This window comes from Syngnathus scovelli, chromosome 5 (genome assembly GCF_024217435.2).
Source record: "Syngnathus scovelli strain Florida chromosome 5, RoL_Ssco_1.2, whole genome shotgun sequence".
NCBI lineage: Eukaryota > Metazoa > Chordata > Actinopteri > Syngnathiformes > Syngnathidae > Syngnathus > Syngnathus scovelli.
In genome coordinates this window covers 6,116,188-6,142,398 of record NC_090851.1, presented here as the reverse complement: position 1 = coordinate 6,142,398, position 26,211 = coordinate 6,116,188, and the positions used below count along the sequence as shown (strand labels likewise).

The following is a 26,211-nucleotide window of genomic DNA, read 5'->3' as shown; positions in this document are numbered from 1 at the left end:
GCAGAAGTCCAACTGTCAAATGCTTTGGAACTTTTTTGCACTCCGTTCTACTTTCTAACAAGGAAGCTGCACATTTGCATTTGAGCCGTGAAAATTTCTAATGACCTTTCTGTGACCCCTCCAGTCTCTCACAGTCACAAATACAATTTCCAAAGCACCCATTTGAATCTTCTAATCAGCTTGCAGTTGAAATGATCTTTGCTGCTTTGACATGTACGGAAACCAGGAAATGGTAAAGTTCATGTTCTCAAATCATGTCAGTCAGAAACAAGAAGAACTATGCTTAAACACATAACTGTAAAACGGCACGTGTGCATCAATGAAGCCTTAGGCAAAGACAACGTGTTAACTAGCAGTTGGGGCATGTGAGACATTGCAACTTCTGGCAAGTATGAGGAAACGTGGGCTTGCGCAGCCTCGATGAAACGCCCTGGGTCACACGCAGACGCACGCATACACGGCCTTGCCAAGATTTAACATTTTTGATCATCCCCTCGAGGCCAACGTTAATCATGCATCCAAGCTAAAATATGTGAATACATTTGTTGTGTGAAACTTACTAAAGGCCAATTTTCATGTGCTCGGCATTAATTCACTTTATACATGGACCAAATTGTTGGCACGCTTCAGGTATACCAGTGGAAAATTGTTAGCTTTTAGCTCATTATGGACTCATCTGCTAGCGCTAACATCACCAGAGCGACATTTTGTCAATGTGACTCTTAATTGATTAATTGTATTATTTATTACCCGGAAAAACATGTTCCGTCCAGGCATTCCTGTAACAAAATACAGACAATCCGGAATAGTTGGCAGCTATTTTTATGATTAAATAATTATTAACCATTTATTGTGTTTTCGTAATTAGGAGCACTTTGTTACAGCTCTATCTGTTTTTGAAATGTTATCTAGGAATATAGTTGAGTTTAGTGCTTCCTTCAAATTCTAACAATGGCAGTTGTTGTACAACTTGTTCTGACATGCTTTTAATGTGGCCCTCCCTCCCTTTAACCACAAAGAGTTCCTGGAATCAAGTGTATGTTCTTTAAATGCTATGTGTCATACTGTTAATATATTCAATTATTATATGAAGTAGTGTTTAGGAACTCGGCGTGTTTAGACAAGAGGGAGCAAAACACCATCTTTAAGCATGTGCGACATCTGCGAGAGCTTTTTACACACAAATACAAAGAAAACTTGATTTGGGGTGTGTTGAAATGACACGGAATATATTTAAGTATAGATTGGCAATATTAGAACAATCACTTAAAACAAAAGAGGTGCATGGCATAAAACATGCTTACAGTGTAACGCCGACTGATTGTTGCAATCAGTGCACAAACACACTTGCGTACATGGCTTGAAGCTGCAGGGCTGGTGGAAGGAATACAGTGTAAGCCAAATGGCGCAAGGTTCATATATTCAAGAGGTTTCTTTAAAGTAAAAAAAAAAAGTCTGACTAGAAGGCACAACTGTAGACTTTTTTTCTTTTTGTAACACAAATGAAATATGAAATGCATGAGCCGCCAACATTCAGCTTGTGTATTTCTGGACTTTTCAATATTTTCCGAGTGAAATGTACTTTTTCAGTCATACACGTGCTCACTTTTACGTTCTTTGGGAACAAATGGCCGCACAGTGTGCTGGCTGGTCTTTTGGAGCTTGTCACAGACACAAGCACAAGTGCTAATGTGAGGACCGAGGGGGCGGACAGTGCCGCCATCTTTGGGACAGGCTGGTCAAATCACATGCTTGTTGATCACACAAGAGGTTTTGAAAAGATGATCCTGGTTTTGTCCTGTTCCTCTTTTAAAGAGACCCGGATGTCAAACAAAGGATAGAATACATCAAGAATCAAGTTTCCCCTTGTCCATTGACCACCTTCTTAACTACACGCAAGGGTTGGCACAGCGGGTCCAAAGTCCTACCGTCGTGGCCTGCTTGTGTACCCACCGTGGCCCCCGCTGGGACTCGAGGTGCGTGTAATTCTTCATCGACCTGGGGCAGTCTGTGGCCATCAGGAGTCGTTGGTATGCCCAAGCCGGCGAGCAGCTTCTGGAGACGCGTGGCTGTGCTCGCCAACTGCTCCTTATCCAGCTCCAGAGAGGAAACCTGCTCCTTTAGCTTGTTCTCCGACTGCACCAGCGCCGCCAATCGACTCTCTAGGCTGTACACCCGAGCGTACGACACCTGAACAGTTGATGACTGTGTTAAGAGAATGGATGAATGAAAGTTCTATTGATGAGTGTTTTGTATGGACCTGCAGCTCCTCGAGAAGATCGAGGTTCTGCTGTCTCAGGCTCTGATTGGTCCTCTCCATCTGCGCAGTACGCTGCTGTTGATTTAGGGTCGGGGGAGTGTCGAGGAGTTCATCCTGCAAGACGTGGTACTCCACTTCATACGCCTGGAGCTGCTTGGATACATCCATCTCACAAACCTGCAATCAGGCATAAAAATGATGAAATAGATGTTGGCTACTTTATCTTTTACAGCTCGGGAACAATTATATCTTGGAAAAGGTCCAATAATAAAACTTATGGGGTACATTTTGACAACTGTAAATTTTACTTACAGGGACAAATATGGACCCAACTGTATCCCGTTTACCAACAGTAGGTATTAATGATAGTTTGTCCCCAAAACAGTGAATTCAATTTCATTTCTTTTTGAAAGCGAAACAAATCAGAAGTCAGACAGCATTCAAGAAGGTATTTTGTTGGACTGTGTTGTTGTTTGGAATTTTTTTTCTTCAAATACCACATCACTCCACTTTCTGTAGGATGTATGAGCGGTATGAGCGAAACGTGAGTCACACCCCAGGCTGCCTATAGTCAACATGACGTGTCATACTAGCAAGCTACTACATGACTCACTTGCTACTACTTGCGACTTCATTCAAATTATAACGTCAATGCATACTTCCGGAGCTACCTGATAACATGTTTGACTCATACAAAGGTACAAATTACCACTACGCTAAGTATTAGTCAAAATTTCTGGCAAAAGGAGGAAAAAATCATGGCTCAAGGGGGACATGATGAATCATTCAACTCTTTTGGAGTGTATTGCTGATGGTTTTGAATGCCACTGCAGGAGACTAAATGAGCTCCACCCATCAGCAGCTCACATCATCACAAGACACAAAGAGCAGCTTTTTGCGTTTCGTCATGATCTAATGTTGTTGCTGGCAAGACATGAAATCACAACCGTGAAGTGAACCACACGGAGTGGAAGCATTTCTTCAGTAAATTTAAGCCAAAAGAAAAATGCGCACTCATTTACATGTCCTGATAGAAACTCAATCTCATGAATTCCACACCAGTAGATGAAAAGACAAATTTATACCTTTGTTCTTTTCTCACTGTGACTTCTTCAGCTGACCGTTTTGAACTCAGGTGGTCAAAAGTGTATAGGCTTTAGTTAGTAATGGGAAAATTAACATTTAGTTCCAACAAGTCTGTGACAAATTGTTATTGACAAAGATGATGTTGTGTTGCACACAATAACATTATTTATAACCAATGTTCTGAACATCTGATTGTTTTTTATTTTAGTTAATGCCATTGTCTGATCTGTTATCTCCATGTTCGGATTTCTATGACAAATGAAAAAAAACTCTATGGAAAGACAAGACAATTAAACTGAAACAAGAGTTAGGGTGGGTTTTGATTAACATGTAAGATTAAAACAATGATCCATTTTGAACAGCCGTTAAAACCGTAGACGTACCAATTATAGAATGTTTTTTTTTTTCCCCTTGAGATGAATTTCTCACCAGTGTCAACACATCTGGCTGAGCTTTTTGGCCCTGCCTAGCGTTACTTCCTGGCTGCAGGCGTTAAAAGGCAGTGTTGCCACACCCAGACCGGCTAGCTGTAAAGTAAGGCGTGTTTATTCACCTCCGCCAAGAAATTATGCAAAAAGATGGACGAGAGAGAGAGAAGCGCTTTCTCCATATTTATGACCGACCACCCTTGGCTTCTTTAAATTTGACCTATAAAACAGACAACTGCAAGTTAAACAAAAAGCAGCCTGTCCATAGATGAGTGGAAGCGGCTTTGAGGCCACAACAAGTTCAAACAGGCCTGGAAAGAGATGGAGCGCAGCTCTCACAGCTGAGCGACCACACCAAGTGCTCACACTTGAAAGTTGAGCCACTGCTGTCAACGCGGCCGTTGCTTTTCACATAAACATTCGTACTTCATGGAGAGAGGCACCTGTCACTACGGCAACCGAGAATTAGAGGGCAAGCTTGCGGCAGCGTCCCCCACGCAAGGAGACAAATGTTTCTTGAGACAAAAATATTTGAACCTTGCTGCTGCAGAAACTCCATTGTTAACAAATTCATCAACATTTAAATAATTGCTCAATGACGGAAGGAAAGAAATGATGAAAGAGTTAGGAGGTTGCTTTCATCGCTCTCACCTGATTGATGGTTTTTTCCATCTGCACTAGGCCCAGGTTGGGCAGTGTGGTCTTGATGAAGTCCACAATGGACTCCAGGCTGTCATGTTGCAAGATCAGAGGCTTGTGGCTCCCCAGGAGACTTAGGGACACCTTGAAGATGACCTCTGGCCCCTGGAGGAACAACATGTCTGACGAAGGGGGAAAAAAAATGAACAAACGTGACCCGTTGAATAGAATAATTGGACAACGTGGGCTGATGGGACTTTCTATTTAATCAAAGCATTCATTAGTGTTAACAACTTGTTTGAGCAAAGATGAAAACATAATACGTATGGTTAGCTAAAATAGGTGTGTGAATGCATGCTTTTAATACATGAGGGTGTGGTGAAGGTTACATGAGAACATACAGGCATTTAAAAAGAATGGGAGTGGAGGCATCAAGCCCAATGTACAAAACCAACACTTGTCCATACACATACGCACACAAACACAGTCACGCTGCGATGAGCCCGAGGAGACACTGAGTCTCGCTCGGTAACTGAGCCTTGCTCAGTAACTGAGCACCACGCAAGAAATCGGGCGTGAAAAATATGGAGATGAAGTAACAAGGGGAAAGTACAGACATGACACAAGAGTGTGGGTGTGACCAAGGCTCTTTACATGCATGAACAAACATCACATAAGAATCTCAACAGCGGAAATATTGGATTGTTTGATAACAGTACGGGAAATACTTAATTCAATGTTTTGCATTGATTTCATATCTAAATTAAATGTATTTTCATACTACTGTGGTGTACCCTTATTAAGAAAAAAAATCTAAATTGAAATTTTCCAAACATCCTTTTTTTGTAGCATATTGGCCTCATTAGGGTCGCAAGGTCCATTAGAAAATATGCATAAATCATACCAAAGACTCTGGCCACAAAGCCGAGGGGGAAGTGGGACGCAAAGGCGGTGAGGAACCACGGCGTGGCGTACAGGCTGGGCCCGATCTCATGTTCCTCCAAGTGGCTGTAGAGATCCCGGTGATAGTCATGGAGCAGACGTGACAACTGGTACATCTGAATCTTGTAGGAAGCACACATGAAATAAAGTGTTCCTCATTCTTGCTGGCGGTGAGCGTAAAGCCAAACATGTTCCTTTTCATTTCCAAGCAACACGAGTAAGCTATTGTGTGGCTTTACTTAATTAAAATTGTTCATCTTTGTTCATAATCGGCTAACATAATCTAGTTTAATCTTATAGCAACAGTATCAAAACACTACCTTCACAATGATTTCATCACCAAGACAGCTTGATGAGTGTAACTAAATCATTGTAGACTGTGACCTGCGGTCACATCTTTTTGCACAATTTACTCATTGCAAATATTTAAGTGATCCATTAATCCCTTAATTATTGAGAAAAAAAAAGTAGGGATTGGCGGTGCATTTTACCTGCAGGATAATCATATCAGGCCTGTACTGTTTGCGAAGGCCGACGTCATACATGAGAAATTTTAGCATGTTGAAGGCGTCTTCTTCCCCCATGTGTAAGAGCAAAACTCCAGCAATGAAGGACAAGCCCTGGCAGTAGCCCACCTAGAGGAACGATGATGTAAATGTGACATTTATGCAGATACAAAAGGAGGGAGGGGTGCAGAAGCCATTCAATACCTCAGGGTCCAGCAGCGAGTAGGCCTTGAGGATATTATACAGAGAGAGTTGTCCCGCCCCCAGCTGGGCTTGGAAATAGGGATGAGTGGGAAAAGTACGACCTAAGAGACGAGACAAAAGTCATGTTACGCTTATGCAGCAAGAAATCATTAGTCAGTGTTACACGAGATCAATGGCCTAAATACAATCACTTTATTCATACGTATCTAACACCAACTCAGACACCAATGGCTGTATCATCTCTGCTGACGCTAGAATTTTCACTTCCGAGAACTCATGCTTAGAAACACGTGCCGAAAAACACGCACGCGAATGCGGCTTTGTGTACACCCTTCTTAAAAAAGCTTCATGCGAAACCGTTGACGTGACTGACATTACTGAAAAAAATGACAACATAATGAGGAGTGAGGATGGCTACAAGTCATCCCTAGGTGGAAGTGTTGATAATTGGCAGGTGTGGCCTGAGGACTTCTCCACTTACAGCGAGAGACGACAAAACCTCAACAAAGACAATGGCAACCGTGTGAGCGCGTATGTGCGGAATGTGCTGTGGGGGCTATTTTGTTTTTGCTTGTGTCTATGCCTCGACTGACTCCCCTGCCTGAAGGAAAAAGTGTGCGTCTGCACATATTGTTCATCTGATGGGTGAGAGACAGGGTTCCACTTGACAGTCATAATTTGTACATCTTTCTCATGTCACCTTGCTTCCTTTGAGTCTGTGTTTTGAATGTTTTCAAAGTTCCCCACTGTTATTTAACATTATCATAACAACCATCTGATATTGGGTCAGAAGTGGCCCCTTATTTCCTCTGTCCTTGTCATCTTCCATTCACCAAGAGTCATTAAGAGAGGTTAAAGTGGTGTTAAATGTCATTTATTTGACAGTATTTTCCATGCGTAACACTATACTAACTATGAAATACATTTTTGTTGTTGGTTGCATGAAACTCATTTATTGGATAATTATTTCCAATGGGAAATATGGCTTTGGTTTTCGTATGATTAGGTTTTAGTCAGACTGGGTGGAACAGTCTCATTGTGAAAAGCGAGGTTCCATTGCATAGTGCGTAGTGCGTTACCCAGATCAATGAGGATGGCGTGTTGTTGCGATGTGAGCTGTTTGAGCAGTTCTTTGTATGGCGCGTCATTGGTCGGTGGTCGAGATGGAACCGTCTGCTTGAGCAGGTACTGTTCAGAGAGGAACTTCCAGATTTCTCCTCGATGCTGCCTCGGCACCCCTGTAGCCAACAGAACAAGAGTTGCGTAGGGTGAAGAGGAAGTTTGATTGAAAGCTGCTTGAGTGCAGACCACATCCATCGCTGACACAAAATAGTGCCTGATGTGGGTTTGTTTACCTGAATTGGGAGCTCTTAGAAATATTACAAACTGAAAGGATGTTATGTTTTCCCCACGGGAACAGATAATTATTCCTATTTCAAACATATTCGGGATATCCAGACTTTCTATTTATTCTCTGCAATGCATAATGACAATGTTGTATTGTGCAGAACAACCACGATCCAGTTAGGTATTAATACTAGTAGCAGACGAAACTCCCCTTCCTTCACATAAAACATTCTCGCTCGACAAATGAAAGGGGGGAAAAACAAGTAGTTCAAAGAGAACCACGAACGGGATCAAATCAAATTCCTTTGCAGCTCTAGGGGAAAGAGCCAAAGCTGATAAGGAAAGAGGTTGTATCAGTGCACAGTTCTAGTCAGGAGCATTATACATCAAGCTTTGGTCAATATTTGCAGATAGCAGCAAAGCCAGTACTGATATACAAAGGCAAACACACCTTGCGCGACTGACAAATGTATGGTTTCGTGGTCAAACTTGACCTTTGCCCTTCCTGGTGTTCCCATCATCTTCTCCCAGACCAATGTGACCTCTTTTAGACATGGGGTGATTTCCTCATAGTCCAGCTTGAGACGTTTGTTCTGCAAATCACTTTCAGAAGCTGAAACATACACAAACAAGAAACACACATGAAAAAAAAAAAAAAAAAAAAAAACTTTAGTTTTTGCTCTGTGGATTATATTCAATGTACATAAAAGAACCATTACTTTCAATTAATGTTTATAAATGTGTCTAGATCTGTGCTAGCGAGCACTTCTCTGCCCCATGTGGTGAGACCACCAGTTGTCATTTAAATAGAGTTGATCAAGTAGATGATTATGGACTGTGGAATGCTAGTCCACTCATCTTCAATGTCACACGACCAAAGCCACAAAACAGATGAGCAGTGATGAGTCGACAGCAAGTCGGTGGGGAAAAATGGCCGCCTCCAGAGATGGCTAAAAACGGGTGGACTTTTCTACTTAATTCCAATTCCACAAACGCAACCTTAATCAGAATGCAGCGTTAAGACTAGTGGGGGCGCATAGAATATATTATCGTAAGGGGGGAAAAAATGACTTCATTTCCTCTTTAATGCTTAGTGTCGTTCATTCATCTCACAGAGTCACGGAAATACGCATATAAATGGACAACTTGTAAATTTCCGTTAACAGCCTTCAAAGAAGGTGAGTGCACGCCCAGAGGGCCTAATCTGTTCTTGTTTTTGACAACGCCCTTCCTCCCGCTGCCTCCCCAATCTCTTAACTCACAGCCCCATTCTTCTCTTGTCGTCATCGTGTCGAAACTCAACTCGCTTCTCCTGCTCAGCCCATTTGTCTTGTCTGTCAACTACGTTCCCCTCTCCTTTTCTCCAATCTGTGGTCTTCTCTATGTGACCAGCTGCAACTTGGCAGAAGTACTACAAATGACATCATCACGACACAACAGAAGAGTCAGAGACCACAGCATGATCCAGAATGCTTTCCTAACCCACTCCCCTATTATTATTAGCAATTATTGAGCAAGCAAAGAAATGACAAGAGCTCCCCTGTACCAAATGAATTGGCAAAAAGTGACGTGATGTCATTGTGATAACACCCCAGCTATAATCCGTTGAAATGTGTTTTTGGACAGAGTAGAAAGCTGTCTCACACAGGTTAAGAATAGATACTTTGGGTCTTATCAGCAGACTGGAGTCAAGTCCATAAGGAAACACTCAGCGGCTGTGACCCAGGACACGGTCAAACCCAGCACAACCGTATCGCCTCGTATACCAGAGCTGCCTTTCTCTGGGAAACTCCCCCCATGATAACACGCAAAAAGCAATGGTGATACGACACACAAGACTTGGCTGACGCATGCACGCACAGACGGACGCACGAGTGCACTCACTGATGCATGCATACAGACACACACGTATAGAACACACACACACACACAGTTGACCAATTAAAAAAAAACTTTACTTTTACTCGCAACATTTCCCAATGAAACCGGTAGTCCTTAAATAAGTACTGAAAAGTTTTGAAAGCTAACGATCGGATTTGGTTCAATTCAATGGGATTACGATTCACTTCGATATGGTACGGCTCTACTTTTTGTCATGTTCATTAATATACAAGATGCAAGAGCTCTTTGTAGCCCAAACCATCCAAGTTGATTAAATTCAAAGAAACAACAAACCATTTTGTTCTATATCATTCTATGTCTATTATTACGTATCTCTTTGGGGAAATACAAACAAAAAAGAGGTCAACTAGTTTCCAGAAACCTTTTGTTTGCAACTTTAGATTCTTGACTGTGTTTTGGAGGTTCTGGTGTACTGCGTCTGTCCTTGAAATGAAATTTTTATTCCACCAACTAATATGTTGTGGAAAAATGGTTACAAGACAGCAACGAGGAGCCAAGTTCCACGCAGACACACAAGTGCCATAGAGGCATGTCCCAAGCTCACAGAGAGCGGAAAGAAAAAAAAAAAAAAGTTGTGTTTTGACACGTGTCTGACATCAATAAAGAAAGGGCTAAACAAGAGTTTGGTCAAAGATCAGCTTTGATTTTCTTACATCACTCTTGACCCACATATAATATAACCTTGCTGAGTAGGCAATAAATCAGTCGGGGGCGTGGTACACACTTATCAGTGTGTTGGTACAAGCCAACTAGGTCAGGAAATGGGTGGAATATTTAACACACCCTTGGATATGTCAAGTGCCAAACATATGTAGTAATAGAATGTATCTATATGTCTGTAATGTGCTGAATTTACATGGTTAAGGGGGAAAAAAGCTGTGCACTTGATCACCAATCATGCATGTGTAAGCATAACTCAAAATCCAGACTGCCAAATATGAGGATTAGACTTGTGTTACATTATTATTAAGGCATCATAATATAAACTTGTGTGCACAGTCCAAGGGTTTCCTGCAACTTCTCATCCGTTGAACTCACCCTGTAGTTTCTGGTTCTCCCGTTCCATCCTTTGCAGGAGGATTTGTTGCAAGATAGCTGTCCTCCATAGTTCCCGCAGATCCTCTTTGCTCCTTCTGGGTCGCTCTTGGGGCAGCGCCCTCATGGGCAAGTCCACACTTCCTGCACCCACAGCTTGGCCCCCACATGCCCGACTCCCATCTAGACTGTCTCCACGGTCTGAAAGGCACAAGAGGAGATTTGGAAACATTTAAATACTATTAGGTGTTTCTTGCAGCAATGACCATGGGAATGTTGGAATTTTAATCATCGTGATGTGTAATAGTAATTCATTTTACATCATTTCCAAGAAAATTTGTTTTGAAATTAGGATAACCGGCACCTTTGAACAAAATGTGCTCTATTGTCCTACCAAAAACAATCTTGACTACTCCAAGCAACAAAACCTGAACATGAAAACAATGATCAACAAATTAAGTAATGATACAAATATCAAATATATTTTTTATTTGAAGCCAAAGTCCAATAAGTATTCCTTCCATTTTCTCACACAGATGGCAGACCTTTTCCTCTCTCAACCCTTTTGGACAGACACTCAAAAAAAAAAAAAAAAAAAAAAGAAGCTAAACATAGATGTGTATATTTTGACACACATGGGCGCAACACTAAGAATATAAAAAAAAATTGTTGTGAGACTCCACCCTAAAGTACAGGGTGGATCCCAAACCTCAAAATACTCTGTGTTGTCTGAAAGAAGGATGTCCAGTGACAACTAGCCAAATGGCACTTCACCTACATACACTCTACCGTACATCAACACAACACGCTCGATAACAATACTGTTCTTCCCGTCACAGGGCGACCTTGATGTCGACCTTCTATCTGTCTGTCAGGGAGGCTTTCAAAAATGTGCTTGAAACATTAAAACGAAAAGCTCTTAGCTGTCTCATAGAGCAATGTGCTGGTCAGACACACACACACACACATACACACGCACACTTAAACGACGTTGATTCCCAAGACTTATTCTAATCAAATACTGTAATTTACAAATAAGCATCAGGTATACTAAATTGGCATAAAAAAAAAATCAGGGTCCAACATTAAGAGTGGCCCGATGAACCTAAAAGTAATAACAGATCCCTGAATAAACACACCAACTTTATTTGTCTTTACATCCAGACGTAAACGCAATCGCTGACACACAAAGTGGGTCAACAAGGTTGGCGCTGTCTAAGTGGACAGTCAACACGACCTTGAGACACCGCCGCCCTCGCTAACACACAAATACAGTGACACACCCATGAGCTCATGCATCGTATGTATGCACATGCATAAATAAATACACACCCAATTCAAGCAGTTGATACAAAGTTCACCACAATGAAGGCTTTAGGCTTTTCCACTTTCCCTGACACATTGCAAATTAATGCAAGTCAATACCAACATCGATTAAAAAAAAAGTAAGTCACATCTATTTTGAAATTCCACAAGTGAAGTTTTCAGGACAATCAAATTGATAAATCTACATTTTTATTTCTTTACTTTTTGCATCTATTATATTGACAAAAAACGTCTGATTAAATTTACTTTTGTTTGGCGTCCTTGGAACATTTTTTGTCCTTTCGTTTAGTGTCTGTGGAACATTTTATGTCAAAGGTTCATTTTTAACAGTCCAGTTTTCAAACTAATGGCGCAGTGTGACATACCAAACAAGCTCAGGTGTCAACAATTCAATGTTGTACAAAGCTACGCAGATAGCACACGCAGCATTATTATCACGATGAAGGATCTGAAGACGTGCAGGCACAAGCATGATTCCCATAAATGAACGAGAATGACGGTTTGTTGCGATTAGAGTAACTGAAGTCATCCGTAAAGTTTAATTCTTGATAAACTTATTTCATATTTATTAAGTAACCTGTAATACAATAGGAAATAATAGTGTACAAAATGTTAATATGCAGACGACCTACGTTGGCTGTGATAAATGGACTGCACTTATTTTATCTACACCACATGGTGCCCAAAGCGCTTTACAATGCCTCACATTCACCCACCAATGGGAGGCTGCTGCCATGCAAGACGCTGCCAGGTCCAAACAGGGGTTCAGTGTCTTGCTCAAGGACACTTCTACATGGCTCACCACGGTTGAGAATCGATCCCACAACCTTAGAGTTGAGAGGCTAACACTATACCACTGAGCCACGCCGCTCCTGATAATTATAAAATGAAAATATTTCTCAACTAGGACGATAAGCGTGATATAAAGTCCTATTCCTACTAAACTACTTGAACCCTGCTGACTTCTTCTCAACTTCGTGTCAACATCATTTCAAATGAAAGAGTGCCACAACATGGAAAAACTCTATTACTGCATCAGATGAAGTGATTTTTTTCCCCCCTCAAATCTTACATTGTTTTGTGTAGGTTTTATTCAATTCTTAAAACAATTGCCAAAGATAGTTTAAGGCAAAACTTCATTTCATTCATCAGGACTCTTACCATTGACATCTGTGTTTTTCTGAGGGGTTGCGACTCGCAGGAAGATCTGCTGCCTCCACGAGTGTCGGTGACTGCGCAGAGGGCTTTCCCCAACTTCACATTGAGCACTTGATAAATAGAGGGCCGCAACATCTCTAAAAACAACGAGACACAATGGTCTGCTGTGAAAATACACATAGACTACATGTACTGCATCAAACCATTTAGAGGAGGCTATGAAGCATGATGAGTCTTCACAAAGACATTGGTCATGATTATTGGAAATACACGTGTACCTGCTCTTTGTTTCGGGGCAGTCGTATTCTTCGACAGGGGCCAGGAATTGAAATTTCAGAAAATTAGGAACAGAGGATGAGGAGTGGAGTCGAGCGCGCAGTCCACCCAACGGACTGATGTCGACGGGGTGAATGGAAGCGAATGAAAAGAGAGACAGAGGTCCCGTTCACACACAGAAACATTGTATGTTATAGTCACTGTCGGGCGGAAACCTTGATGTCCAAATAGAATATAGCCAATCCATACTTTTTTTTTTTTTTTTAACAAATCAACACTAATGGTCGGTTCATTTGTACAACCTATCAATTAAACTAAAGTCTTGAAAATGGATTTAGTGCAAATCTATTTCATTGTACTCGCAAGGCTGCCCTCTTTTGGCTGTTTTGTGAGGATAACATTTTTAAATGCCAGCCAATCTATTCCTGCAATTCTCTGTGTGAACTGGGCCTCACATGAATAAATGGAAAACAAGCAAAGAAGAAAGCATGACAAATGCTGCATAGCAATTTGAACACAGAAATTCACACTGTATGCAACAGTGCGAGCAAACCAGTGCAACAATCTCACCGTCTTTTACTGAGCCTTGCTCCGGTTGAAGGGGAAGAAGGAGGGAGCAGAGGAGAAGAGGATGAGGAGCAGTTAGGAACAGGAGGAAGGGCGGTGTCGGATGGAACACGTCTGAGAAGTCGTGCAAATGCGGAGAGTCCAGGAAAAAAAAACGAAGTAGTCAAAGACAGTGCACAGCAACATGAGAACATTGACTAAAGGGACAGAAGAAAGTCCACGGAAAGAATGTAATGTGGTTTCCACATTTTTAAACATTGAAATTTGAAATCTTTGAAAGTGATTACTAAGGAGTTCGAGCAACAGAGAGAAATTGCATTGTGATGATAAATACCGCCAAAATAACAGAAGAGTGTGCATTTCAAATACTGAAAAATAACCCATATGATCAAGTTTCGATGTCCTTGTGTTAATGTGAAAGGGGATATGAAAAGGTCCTCGTTGTCACCCGAGGGACACTGAGAGCAGCTACGCCGCAACAAAGCCCTGGATTTTGAATCCAGCATATGCACTAATCAACATCCCAGACCCGCCAAAAATGATTGTGCGTTTCTTACTTGCTCTGGTGCGGTGTGTCGGTGCTGACAGAGTAGTGTCGTAGCAGCTTGTGTTTGGAAGCGGACGTGGCGTCCTGCTGTGGCGAACGGTTTGAAGTGCATGCAGGTGAAGCTTCTGCTGAGGAAGGAGTCGGTGGATGGCTGAAGGTGCTGGCCCGTCTACGGAAACCCTGTTGCTGACCGTCTCCTTCTAGAGAAGAGGAGGGGGAGGAAAACGGGGACGAAAAGGGGTCAAGCTGCTTCAGGTCTCCTGTTGAGTTGTGACACCTGAGGAGTGGGAGAAAAAAAATATTAGTAATGTTTATGTCAAGTGCTTGAGGTTTACAATATAATAATCCAAAGGTTTTGGTATCACATGACCCTTTGGGCATCCATCATACATAAGGTGCACTGGCCCTCTATTTTTATGATTTATTACAATAGCGTCACTTTTATTCAGATGGGTTTACCTGAGCGGGCTGTTGGGGTGTAATTTGGACAGGGGGTCATCTGAGCAGGACTGGTCCTGGCTATTGCCGGTAGAAATGGATGTTACACTGTAGCTTCTTTCGCTGTTGCCCCTCTGAGCAACGGCCTTGCTGCTTCCCTGTCAACAACAAATAAGCGTAGCCGAAGATTGAATGTTGTGACCTACCGTGACCGCATATATGGAATAAAAATACAATACTACTTCCAAACCAGTCTAATTAAATCCTGTTACCTTCCATATACCCTCTAAGGACTCGGTTAAAGAGCGTTTCGCCCGGCTCTTAAATTGCTCAAGTCGCTGTCGACTGCTACTTTGTTGCTGCACCTCAACTGGAGCAGCTGCCACCTCCTCCTCCTCATTCTACATATACACACACAACCAGAAACAGCAGTGAATATTAGAGGAACAGGTCCAACCAAATATGACAGCCATACATCTCTAGGACTTTAACACAAACAAATGATTATTAAAAATGAAATCATACAAATGAAATACACAAATGACCTGTTTGGTGTCCTTTGGCAGTGTGTGATGATGAATCCTCTGTCTCTCCTCATACAAATTCCTCAAAAATGCCATTGTAAGCTCATTTTCTTCCTGTTCACTCTTAGGACGAGACTTCTACAAGACAGGTTATACATTTTAATAATACAGTATGCGTTGAAGCCTTTTCATTGTCCATATTTATTTCTGTGAGTTTGAAGGACTTGAAAAGTTTGTTTCATTTCCATCACTTTCTGTAATGGCTCAAAACAATTTTGAATAGTTTAAGATATGTGGGTACATGTGTGGTACTGCTTTGAAAAAATTTGAAAATGTTTTTCAAGGCCACCAGAAATATGCAGAGCATTATTGCAGTACAGCAAAAGCACCAGCAGGGGGCAGCCAAAGTTTATTTCCACACAAATTTCTGCTAAGTGACCGCAACAAGAAGTGCAGTGCCTTGACCAACAAATTCGTTTTGTAACTAAGCTGCTACCTAAAATGACTCATGCCTCAAATGAACTTTTCTCTTTCAATTCAATATAAATGGTATTAATTCATTCCAGCCAGTATTTAAGTGTATTTAAGTGGAAATTCTCACACACAAGCGCATTTGCAGGCACACGTCATTTGAAAGAAATTGACTTTGCAGCCAAGTCTAAATTACCATGGTACTCTCAAAGACTGCAGCTTGATCCTGGTTGTCAAGAGTAGCCAGGTGTCTCTGGAGCTCTAGTTTGGTTTTACATGCATTTAGACCTAAGGAGACATCCGGAATAAAGACTCCTTCAGTTATTTGTGCTTAGTCAGAACCCGAATCATGTAAAACGTGAGATTTACTGTCCAAAATGAAGTGTAAATTTGTTTTTTTTCTTACCTTCTATTCTCTCACACAGTTTGTGGAGCTGCAGCATGGGGCAGCTGTCGCACTGTTGGCTTTGGCTTTTTGCATTCTGCTGCACAGCTGCTACAGAGAACGCCTGCTTCAAGGTCAGCATGATCTCGTCCACCTACAAGAACAAAACAAAAGCTGCTTTTCAAGATGTACAAAGTAATTATGTAGAGTTATCATTTATTTGATGTCTCTCAAATGCACCTCAACATTAGTTTGGGTGCGGACTCACAACTAGTATTTTTATTTTATTTATTTTTTTACCACCTGCTCCAAAGCCTCAGACCTTGTAAATGAGTCACATTTTAGCAAATTTAATCACACACAATGAAATGTGTCAGTCACATGATCTACAAATATCAATTAAATTTAATGGGGTCTACTTGTACTTTGCATGGAAATAGCCTCTTAGTCACCGAAAAATAGTCAGTCTCTGACTGGCGCAAAGATTTTCCAGAACTCTATTCTCAGTGTTGTTTTTCGGTCCATTGTTGTGTCGACCCGCCGACCGTAGTCTCAATCACATGGCCGCGGGGATTTTAATTTACCCAACATTCCATTCAGTTGACACAGGAGAAAACGCACATTTAGCACTTTTGAGTGCCTTGAAAAATATTTTCTCACCAGAGATTCATTGGTACACTGAAAGATATAGCAAACAAAATGGCAGCTTCCTCTTTCCACTGTCTCCCTGCAAATAAAGCCAAAGTGGTCCACGTGATGAATACCCTGGAAAGACATCATTAGGAGTGTAAGTGACACCATACAGATCTCAATATTACATCGTGTAGAAAACAAAAGGTACGTACTTGTGAGCAGAAAGAGATTTCACGGAAACTCTTTTCGATGGCAACCTTCTTAGTGTCTGGACTAACCAAAAAGATCTGTGACCTGCCCACCTAGAACAGGAAGACCATATTTTTTTTACTGTACTGCATAAATAAATAAAAAATACACTTAATATGCAGTCATAAATCACATCGCCCATAGCCAGATTTCAATGGAGGGGAATTAAACCCTTTGCTCACGTGTCATATTCTCACGTAGCAAATCACATAGTAAGAAGAGTTCGGGATACACTGATAGCACAGACAGGGAATCTTGCTGAAAAGGCAGAAGCGGGCCATTGCATTAGGACTGATTAATGAGAGCAGGACAAATACGGTGTAATCTTTTACATTTCTTTAACATGGTAAATGACCGTTTCATTTCTTCTCTGCTCAGATAGTTCCGCTCCAGAGAATGTCCCCCCATTCAAAACATAATTACGACATGACGAGTCACTATCGCCGCTGAGCCTCAAGAGGGCATTTGGTGGTTTGGAATGAGCTAGTGATCTCATGACTGGTGAGTCCTTCGAATGAGAGGTTATTCTTGTCTGGGGTTCCCCTTCACTGCTCTTTCCCTAGCTCGATGCACACAGAAGGCTTGATTTAACGATTCTACGCAGGAAAGGGAACAAACGTGAGGTGATGATATCACCACAATGAGGTCACCGTCTGCGTCGTGAAGCAGGAGACTAAAAAATGCTTTGTTGGTGTCTGCTGAGATGGATGGCAATGAGTTTGCCTCATTTCCTGTGTCAGTGGTGACCATATCCTGTATGATAGATAAACAGGAAAACTGGTGCTGGTGAGGGGGAGGGGGGGGATGAGAGAGGTCAAATAAAGGTCAATGTGGACTGTGATTCCTGGCTCGGGTTCAGCAGCATTCAGCTTTAGTGGAGCTGAGTCATGACAGTGTCTGTCTTTTGTTCTTTCCCACTTTTGTTTACTGTCTAACTTATGTATGCTCAGCTTCACACACTACTCCCCCCCTCCCATTTCATATATACGTGTGTGTGACTTCTGGAGGGCTCATTGTGGAGATTTGTGTAGATATTACCCTACCGTAAAAAGCATGGTCCTGTTCTCCTGCAGGCTGGTGGGCTGCACCCCAGGCGAGAGAGTGAGTGAATCTGTAGTGTTGGCATGAGAGATTTCTGGTGAGAGTCCGTTCTCGTCCAGAGCCTGCAGAGATGGGAAGCTGGGGTCCCGTTTGAACAGCAGTGGCCGTTTTCCATTGGTGGGGCTCCCAGTAGCACCGTTACCCAAAGTAGGACTGCCAAGTCCGTTAGACTGGAAAGCTAACGCCCTCTTCAGTCCACCAACTAAACCTCCAGTATTTACCGCTCTTTTAGGGGTCCCTGAGCCCTGCGCTAACTGGCTGAACTTCTCAATGCATTCGTCAATCAGTGCAGGGGGGGCCTTCTTGTGAGCAACAGTCACTCGGCCGCAAAAGAGCACCTCAAACTTTTTGGCAAAGGTTGTCGGGGACAGGGCAGCGATGTTCGCCGCAGAGCCTGCCGCGGGAAGCGAAGAAAAGGTGATGTGCGTTTCCGATGGCTTAGTGTCTCCGGGGTCTGTCGAAGTCTTGTTCGGGATGGTGAGGGTGTCATCGTTGCGTGCAGAGCTTTTGCCAGCTTGCCTGAGTGTACTGATGATCTCAGGGACCTGAAACACACACGTGTAAGTGGTGAGCTAAAGTGTCCAAATTTGAGATGTAGGATAAAATAGGATTCAATTTAGTACATCAGTTAATTTAGTATGACTCATGTCAGTTAACTTCATTCTCTTGGTCACCAGCATTCTGAGCTGCACGTGGGAAATAATGGACTTGCTTGCAGGATAGTACTGAATTCAAAAGGTTATCCTGAAATTCATTATTGAGTCCTTTTATTGTTAACAATTTCTATCAGCCGATATTGAGGTCAAAGTGCATAATTGCTAAGTCGAACATGGCAGCTCTATTGAAAAACTTTTCTAGGATTATTCTGAAAAAGATTTGTTGGGTTTTTCATTATAAAAGCAACCAGCCATCCAATGTGATTATTAAAAAAGCTCATATTCACAAATAACAGAAACCCACTGTGTCCTGAAGGTCATATTCTAGTGTAGTGTAGTCTAAATTAACACACATATTCAAATGTGTTATATATGTGACAACAGCCTCAATAATAACGTCAACACAAATCACACGGAAACCTTTGGCCGTCACATATCTGTGCAAGCCGACCTTGTAATACTGCACCACCAGAGCAAGGGAGACAGTGGAGGAAGTTGATTTGATTGAGTCACATGAGTGATGTCATCTACTATGTCAAGTACACGAGCAGCAACTATGACTGTTGACTTCTCTATTGCAAGGTCCTGCTGTGTCTTGTCTGGGCAAGGAAGTTTATGTAGCTGGATTGGGAACAATAGCCATCCCGATATAACTGGAAAAAGCACACTGTTGTTTTCACATTAAGCAAGTAAGCCGAATGCAGACAGTTTGGACCTAAAAAGGAATATAGATATTTGAAACCTCAATTCAATTCTTCTTAATATCCTTGATTGACCTCATATTGCTTTATTGACCTATTCCGTGCTCTATTTCTGTCAGAAACGCTGCCTTAAAAGATACAGAGAGACTATACAGAGGAAAAAAAAAAGTAATGAGGTCTAGATACCTTCCTAATAAAAACAAACTAATTCTATTACACAATGAGCTGAAGCTCTCGACTAATAATGACACAAAGGATGCTATCAGCTGCTTCTTATCATAAAAAAGCTTGTGTGTTAAACATTGGACCAACCACGCATTCACTTTTAAGATAAAAGCTGAAAAACTCATAGATAAGCCCAAATGTAATCTGTTTTGTCAGCAGTATCGATGTTTGAAAATCTTGATTTACAACTGGACTATTCCCCAAGCAATGTGAGAATCACTGCACCTGTACAAACAGACTCCAAAAAATGATGAGTTCTGCTCCAACAAACTAAACTTTGATATTTTTCCAAAATAATTTGTCTTAGAGGTTTACATTAGGGAATGTTAATCACAACATTCTTTTATGAATACAGGCTTTTCTCAAGAAACCCAAATAGGGTTTAAATGGAGTTTATTATCTACTAGTGTTTATTGTTGGGGATTCTGGTCATAAAATAAATCAAGGTTGTTGTTTTTTTACATGATTGTTCTACACCGACTATAAAATGACTTTATGATATATAAGCCTGGCCTAAATGTTTGCTTCGGTCACTACTATAACAATCAATAGCTTTGAAAACCATTATTGGGAGACAGTGATTGAAACTTCACTTTGAACACTTTAACGGAAACCAAATATATTTTCTCAAAGTCATACCAACACACAAACACACCAAAATTATATTTTCCTACATATATTTGGAATAATACGGCCATCAACGTGGACATACTAGCCAACAAAGACCCAAAAATCCCAAAAGACTCAGCTTGACGGGAGAATGAGCTAATGAAAGTGAAGAGAAAAGTTCACTCTCAAACGGCCACCTTGGTTGGAAGCTCAACAAACATGCCCATGAAGGGCGATCTGTGGCAGGAAGTCAGTTGGACACAGCCTGAGTGTGTCCATCCACACAGTCATGGGCTCTCAGCGGCACTTAAAAAGCATGCAGTCTCTCACGAAGGCAGCGTTAAATAGAGCTACTGTAGTTGTGGCTTGAAAAACAGAGAAGTTACACAAGTAGCACCACAGCAAAAGAGAAGCTGCAATATTGGCCGACAAACAACAAAAGGTTCAGTGTTTGTCGAGTTGGCGAGGGTATCCAATAACAACGACTTTTCAACTTTTCTCAGCTCAAGACCCAAGTTTACAGATCTGATTCCTGAGCTTACAAAAATATATTGTGAAGTGTTGAGTTCACTAAGTCATGTGCCTTTGTGAAGCACAGCCAAAGCCAGACCAGCTCAAAGTTCACAAGGCAGATAGCAGGAGAGCGAGAGAAACATGAGATCAGGAAAATGGTTAGCAAGTGCAAACCAAACGTGCTGACGTCACTATTTCAAAGGAGGAGTCAGTTTAGGGCATACAAAATAGAAAGAAAAAAATTAAGGAGGCGCAGATAAAGAAGGCATGGAAGTCTAAGATAAGCTCCAATCACCTCTTAATGAACAAATAAGACCACAAAGGCTCAGTGATAACCACGGTGCTATGATAATTAATTTATATTAGGCGTGGATTTAAAAACAGGTACTCACTTTTAATACAGTTCCTGGAATATGTCACAAGAAGGAACATTGCAACGTATTAATCATATGTTTTTGTGCCTCCACATTGTGCAGACATTTTTTGGGGGATGAGCATATGTCATCTTTATTGCAAAATTTGCAAACATGGATTCCTTTGTGGTTTGGTTTCTTGTCCCACACTATATAATCCAAGCAAATCAAAATACGTCACAAGAAACCATTGGATCGCTGACGGACTGCTTTCCCACCACAAGCAAACCACAGTAAAGTTTGTTTAAAACCTTCCGGGCTGACTGGGTCTTCAGCTGAGCCGGTACATATGGCCCATAAAGTAAAACAGTGAAGCCTTGTGATCATTAACCTCTGCGGATGATGACATGACATGAAAAAAAAGGAAATGGAGATCCAATGACATCTAAATCGATCTTGTGGACATATAAGACAGAAAAAAATAAAGACAGCAATGACAAGAAGGAAATCGAATCAGGGAGCATTAACGATGAGGAGAAGCAAGATATACCACATCCATAGGCTTATTTAGAATAATAATTTGATGTTGTCAGTTACAGATGCTGATATGAAGTGTACTTTTTATTAATAAATGTTGAATTTTTGGTTATTCAGTTCACAACATTAGCACAACTTTTGCTGAAACATGATTTCAACATAATTATCATATTCTTCTATTTATTAGAATATTATTTATTCTATTTATTTATTATTTATTGTATTTATATTCATGAGAACTGTGCGAATACAAGTGGGATATTATTTTGTATTTTTCCCCTTGTGTCAAGTTAACAGGCACTTGTATTTATTTTTACTTTACTTTTTAGTACATTTAAGACTATGACTTTAAGTTAAGGAGTTAAATCAATTCTTGTACTTGTTTATAATATATTCTATACGTTTCAATGTTTATTAGCATTTCTGTATATGAGAACTTCTGCCACTTTGGATAACCTCAACATAGGGATGAAAAGTTCCGTTCCAAAACTTTTGCACGGTGATGTCGAGTGATTTAAGTTAGCTATTGTGCTAATATTCAGAATAAAAACAACTTTCAGAGGCGATTATTTCACGACAGATTGCGACCATCCTGTGGTCACGTCACAAAGTTGTGCAATGTGTATAGTTCACTTTTAAACATAAACGACTACGAAATCTGCATAAATGTCAAACTGCAACAATTTGCCACTCAACGAGCACAAGCGGCGTCGGCTACTGTTAGCCCGAACAATCCCCTTCGCTCCGTCCCATAAAGTTCAGCAAAAACTTCCCAGCGCTCCACTTACATCTTTGGCTCCCTGTTTGGAGTTGAACAAGTTGAATCGCTGGAGTCGCGCTTTCATCCCATCGGCCATAAATCTACCACACACAGCGACTATTAAATTGTAATGGCAAAATGCACCACTCCTACATTATTGCATTGCAACGTTGATCGGGCTCCCAAACTCCAAGGAGGCTATAATGGAGCGTCAAGTTAGCCAACAGGTGTCAACGCAACATCCGTTTTTGACCTTTCAAAGTAAGAACATCCAGTTGATTTGTACACACGGTCCTCGGCACATGACTCGTCTTCTGTTTTTGTTTTGTACATTAAGACGAGTCTTTTCCGTCTTCAATCTGGGTAAAGCAAAACAATGCGGCTAAATCTTCCAATAAGAGGAAAGACCCGCAACTCAAATCTCCTCCAGTAAACCTAATTGCGGCCGTTACACTAGGCAATGAATCTAAAATGTTTCCTGTGTGGAACACACCCAAGCAGAGGGGGAAAAAAACCTGGGATAAACAGTACTTACAAGAACAACTTGTAGTTATATTATTTCCAACTAGGTAATACATTTTTATTACCTTTTTTTTTCATGCATTACTTTAGAATTTAGGTGGTTGATCAGTTTTGAGTTAATAGGTTTCACAAAGTTATTGTCCCTCCATGTGGAGATCCACAAGTGTTTGTTTTTGGAGCCCTCCTTTTCCCAACAATAAATAACTGTTTTGTGATCTTAACCTTGAGTGGTACGAATCTGGGCACAACCAAGCCTTCCTGCTTCAAGCATGCTAGAGCTTTCTTCAGCCTTCTCCCAGACTCCCACATTCCACAAAAAATTGCATTTTGTCTTCACTGAATTTTCAATAGGTCTGAATGTGAATGTGTGAATACATTTTTCACCTTTTGCACAAAAGTATTGGCTCAACAACAGCGTTAATGAGGACAAGCAGCAAAATCGATGGAGGAAACACACTTCCGAATCACACAATAATGAACTTTGCAAGATCTAATATAATCGGCATCTATTACATCTTATTCTGAAGAGACGCACAATCAGACATAGAACATACTGGCAGATTCATTGACTAATCCCAACTGGTGGGATGATAGATAATAAGAGAACGTAAACCATTTAGAAAAAAAATGAAAAATAAAAAATATACATAAAATGACTTCAACTTGTTTGTCATTAATGTTAACTGTTCAACTAACCAAATCCCTGCAAACAAACATGTAATAGTGACATCTAGTGGCTACTTTAATGGTGATTTCCAAATCTGAAAACAAGACATCATACTGCATAAGAAGTATGCATCAAAATGGTTAACTTGTTGCTTTTTTGTGTGTGTGCTTTTTTCTCTTTTTTGTATGGCAGTCATGAGCATAATAATAGCAAATGTGACTTAAGCTAGGTACACACATACCAAAAGGCCTAATTAGAGCATTTTCCCTGTCTTCAAATTAGGATCAGCAAACGAATGATCATTGCATGACTGTATACGGCAAACCTCCAATCTATGAACTCAGCTGCAGGTCTGACTGAGAGCAGATTCTTTTCTATGACATTGTTGCTGTTGTTTAAATTTTAGGTAAAAGTTCAAAGCCTAACAGCTGAGCCCAATGGCCGCATACACCTCTCTGTGTGTGTATGTGACCAAAACCAATGTCAGTGTGACAGAGTTGAACGACAGGTGGTCAGACACCCCACCCCCTTCTCCCTCCGCTCACCCACACACTACCAAACTCCACAACAAACATCACAAAAGCCGCAGGGCCACGGGAAATAGTCTCCATAGTAACATAGTTGTACATCCTGCTTGGTACAAACTGTTCTGAGCTTGCACTAAACACAATAATAAATAATCGTGCATGGTGAAATTCATGCAAAAGTAAATATTAAAACAATATGCAGTTTGTATTAAGATGTTACAGCAGGCTAAGGCCAATAGTGTGCTGTAGATAGATGGTATTGCTTTTTTTGGAATGTGGGGAGGAAACCGTATTACTGAGAGAAATCCCATGCAAGTGCAGGGAGGACAAAACCATTTTTAAACATAAAAAGAGGCTGCTTGAGAACAGACACCTGTGGAACACCACATGGAGGTACTCTGCAGACAATGGAAATGGTAAATGTCAGATCTTTTAGCCACATCTTGGTTCTTTTATTTCAAATATATCGCATTGGTGTTGTCAGCTATGGTAAAGTTGAGCTGAAGCTTTCCAAGGAAAGAAAAACCTTTCCTATTTTTGAGACACTGTTTATGTATACACACTGGCATGTATTTACAGTGCACCACACAGGTCATGTTTGTGCTGGCTGCCTCTTTGTTATGTGTCATAGTCTAACTTAATATGGTATTGCTCATAAACTTGCACTTTATCTTTACTCCTTGTATTTGGCATTGGAGAACATTTCACACACCTACACACACACATTTACCTTGGTGCTATCCTGGCATTTGAATACGTAGCAGGCACAGCTTGGCGCATCTCTGAGCAGGCATCCAAAGCTGTTGGGCTCCTGGCTGTTGTGAATGAGCTTGGTCACCTGGTGGGGTCGACACTCAAACAGCACCGTGTGTGTCAGGGGGTCCCAGAGTAGACCATCGTCCTGCACGCAAACGCAGCGCACCCAGGACGGCGACACGCATAGCGACACTGTCGGACCGGGCTCCTGTGACCGGCTAATGTCGGCCACCACCCAGGGTAGCATCGCCATGGTGGTCATACGGTGAACCGGGAGAGAGCCGATTAATGTCAGCTTGTACTGCACCTCCTCCACTGCCTCTTCCGTCATATCGCCACTAGTCATCTCAGATGAAATTGATGAGCGATGATCAGAAGATAAACGAATATCTCTTGTGGGCTTCACTTCAAAATAAAGTCCCTCCATGGTTCTTTCTGCAAAGCACAACAGGGGAAAATTACACTTTGAAGGAGTGCACATTTAATGAAATTGAATTAGACATCACAATGTAGTACAGAAATTTTCAAAGGCTGCAATTTTGCAACCGAACAACAAGCAGGGGGCCCCAATCTGCTTTGTGTCCCCCAAAAAATATTCCCATTTGAGCCCCTGACAGTAGTTAAAAATGCTGATGGGTGGTCAATCAGAGAGCGTGCTGAAATAACCACCTGGTGTTGTTTGCGCTTGAACTATGACAAGGACACGCACACATGACAAGAATACCACCGGGATCATATTTGGAAACAGATGACCATCAATTTCCCCTTCAACATTGACGAATTTGACAAAACATTGAAGAATATACAATTCCGTCATAAATTGACACGGAGAAACAATCACAGTGCAATTATTTAATCTTATTGGACAGCATCATGAATCTCGTGATGGCCAGTGAATTTGCAATACAACAAAATGATGCTTTTTACGCTTTTGTGGTATTATAACTTTACATCGGGTCATTTACGCACGACTTTACGCATCGAAACATCGCCCATAGGTTTTAAACCATATCGAAACAAAAATCATGAGGAAATCCGTGATAATCTCTTTCTCTCATCTCCTTACTTGTTTAGTTTTGACGCGGAAACAAGAACGACAGATCCAGTCCAGCGCTCCCACGGAATTCGTGACGCCCGCAAACACAATCACACAATCGAACCAGGCGGAGAGAGTGGGATCGGTGTAGTGTCGTGGCGATTAGTTGGAGTTAAAATTAGAAGTGCGGTTCCTCTCTGCCTTCGCGAACTACCAGGCCGAGACACATGACAAGTGCGTGGAGCCTGCGTGCACAATTGTCAGGACACGCCCACGGATACCCAAGCCATATGTATACAGTCCAACAGTATACTCACAAATACTT

General features: G+C 41.4%; 1 protein-coding gene across 3 annotated transcripts; it reads right to left on the bottom strand.

Moving 5' to 3' along the window:
• Positions 1-1,201: 1,201 nt before the first annotated feature.
• tbc1d1 (TBC1 (tre-2/USP6, BUB2, cdc16) domain family, member 1) lies at positions 1,202-26,117 on the bottom strand. 3 transcript variants are annotated; one of them, XM_049719739.1, is made up of 23 exons: positions 25,917-26,117; positions 24,825-25,285; positions 17,967-18,569; positions 16,887-16,976; positions 16,702-16,806; positions 16,063-16,195; positions 15,853-15,944; positions 15,207-15,323; positions 14,934-15,062; positions 14,683-14,819; positions 14,234-14,500; positions 13,680-13,790; positions 13,112-13,225; positions 12,837-12,970; positions 10,353-10,550; positions 7,864-8,025; positions 7,145-7,303; positions 6,066-6,166; positions 5,847-5,990; positions 5,318-5,477; positions 4,426-4,595; positions 2,261-2,437; positions 1,202-2,190 (listed from the first exon to the last, which is right to left on the bottom strand). In XM_049719739.1, exons 2-23 carry the CDS (start codon positions 25,275-25,277, stop codon positions 1,855-1,857), a joined length of 4,092 nt encoding a protein of 1,363 aa, XP_049575696.1. In that variant the 5' UTR covers positions 25,278-25,285; positions 25,917-26,117; the 3' UTR covers positions 1,202-1,854. The 3 variants fall into 3 exon arrangements, with proteins under 3 accessions (XP_049575696.1, XP_049575698.1, XP_049575697.1); XM_049719741.2 differs by lacking the exons at positions 24,825-25,285; positions 25,917-26,117 and adding an exon at positions 22,407-22,586; XM_049719740.1 differs by lacking the exons at positions 13,112-13,225; positions 13,680-13,790 and having other exon boundaries at positions 25,917-26,116.
• Positions 26,118-26,211: the final 94 nt, after the last annotated feature.

Excerpts from the sequence above, each read along its gene's own strand:
- tbc1d1 (XM_049719739.1), bottom strand. The coding sequence starts at position 25,277 with ATGGAGGGACTTTATTTTGAAGTGAAGCCCACAAGAGATATTCGTTTA. Across the intron at positions 15,063-15,206 it reads TGCCAAAGGACACCAAACAG|AATGAGGAGGAGGAGGTGGC; the intron begins GTCATTTGTGTA and ends GTGTATATGTAG. Across the intron at positions 5,478-5,846 it reads CTGATATGATTATCCTGCAG|ATTCAGATGTACCAGTTGTC; the intron begins GTAAAATGCACC and ends GCTTCCTACAAG.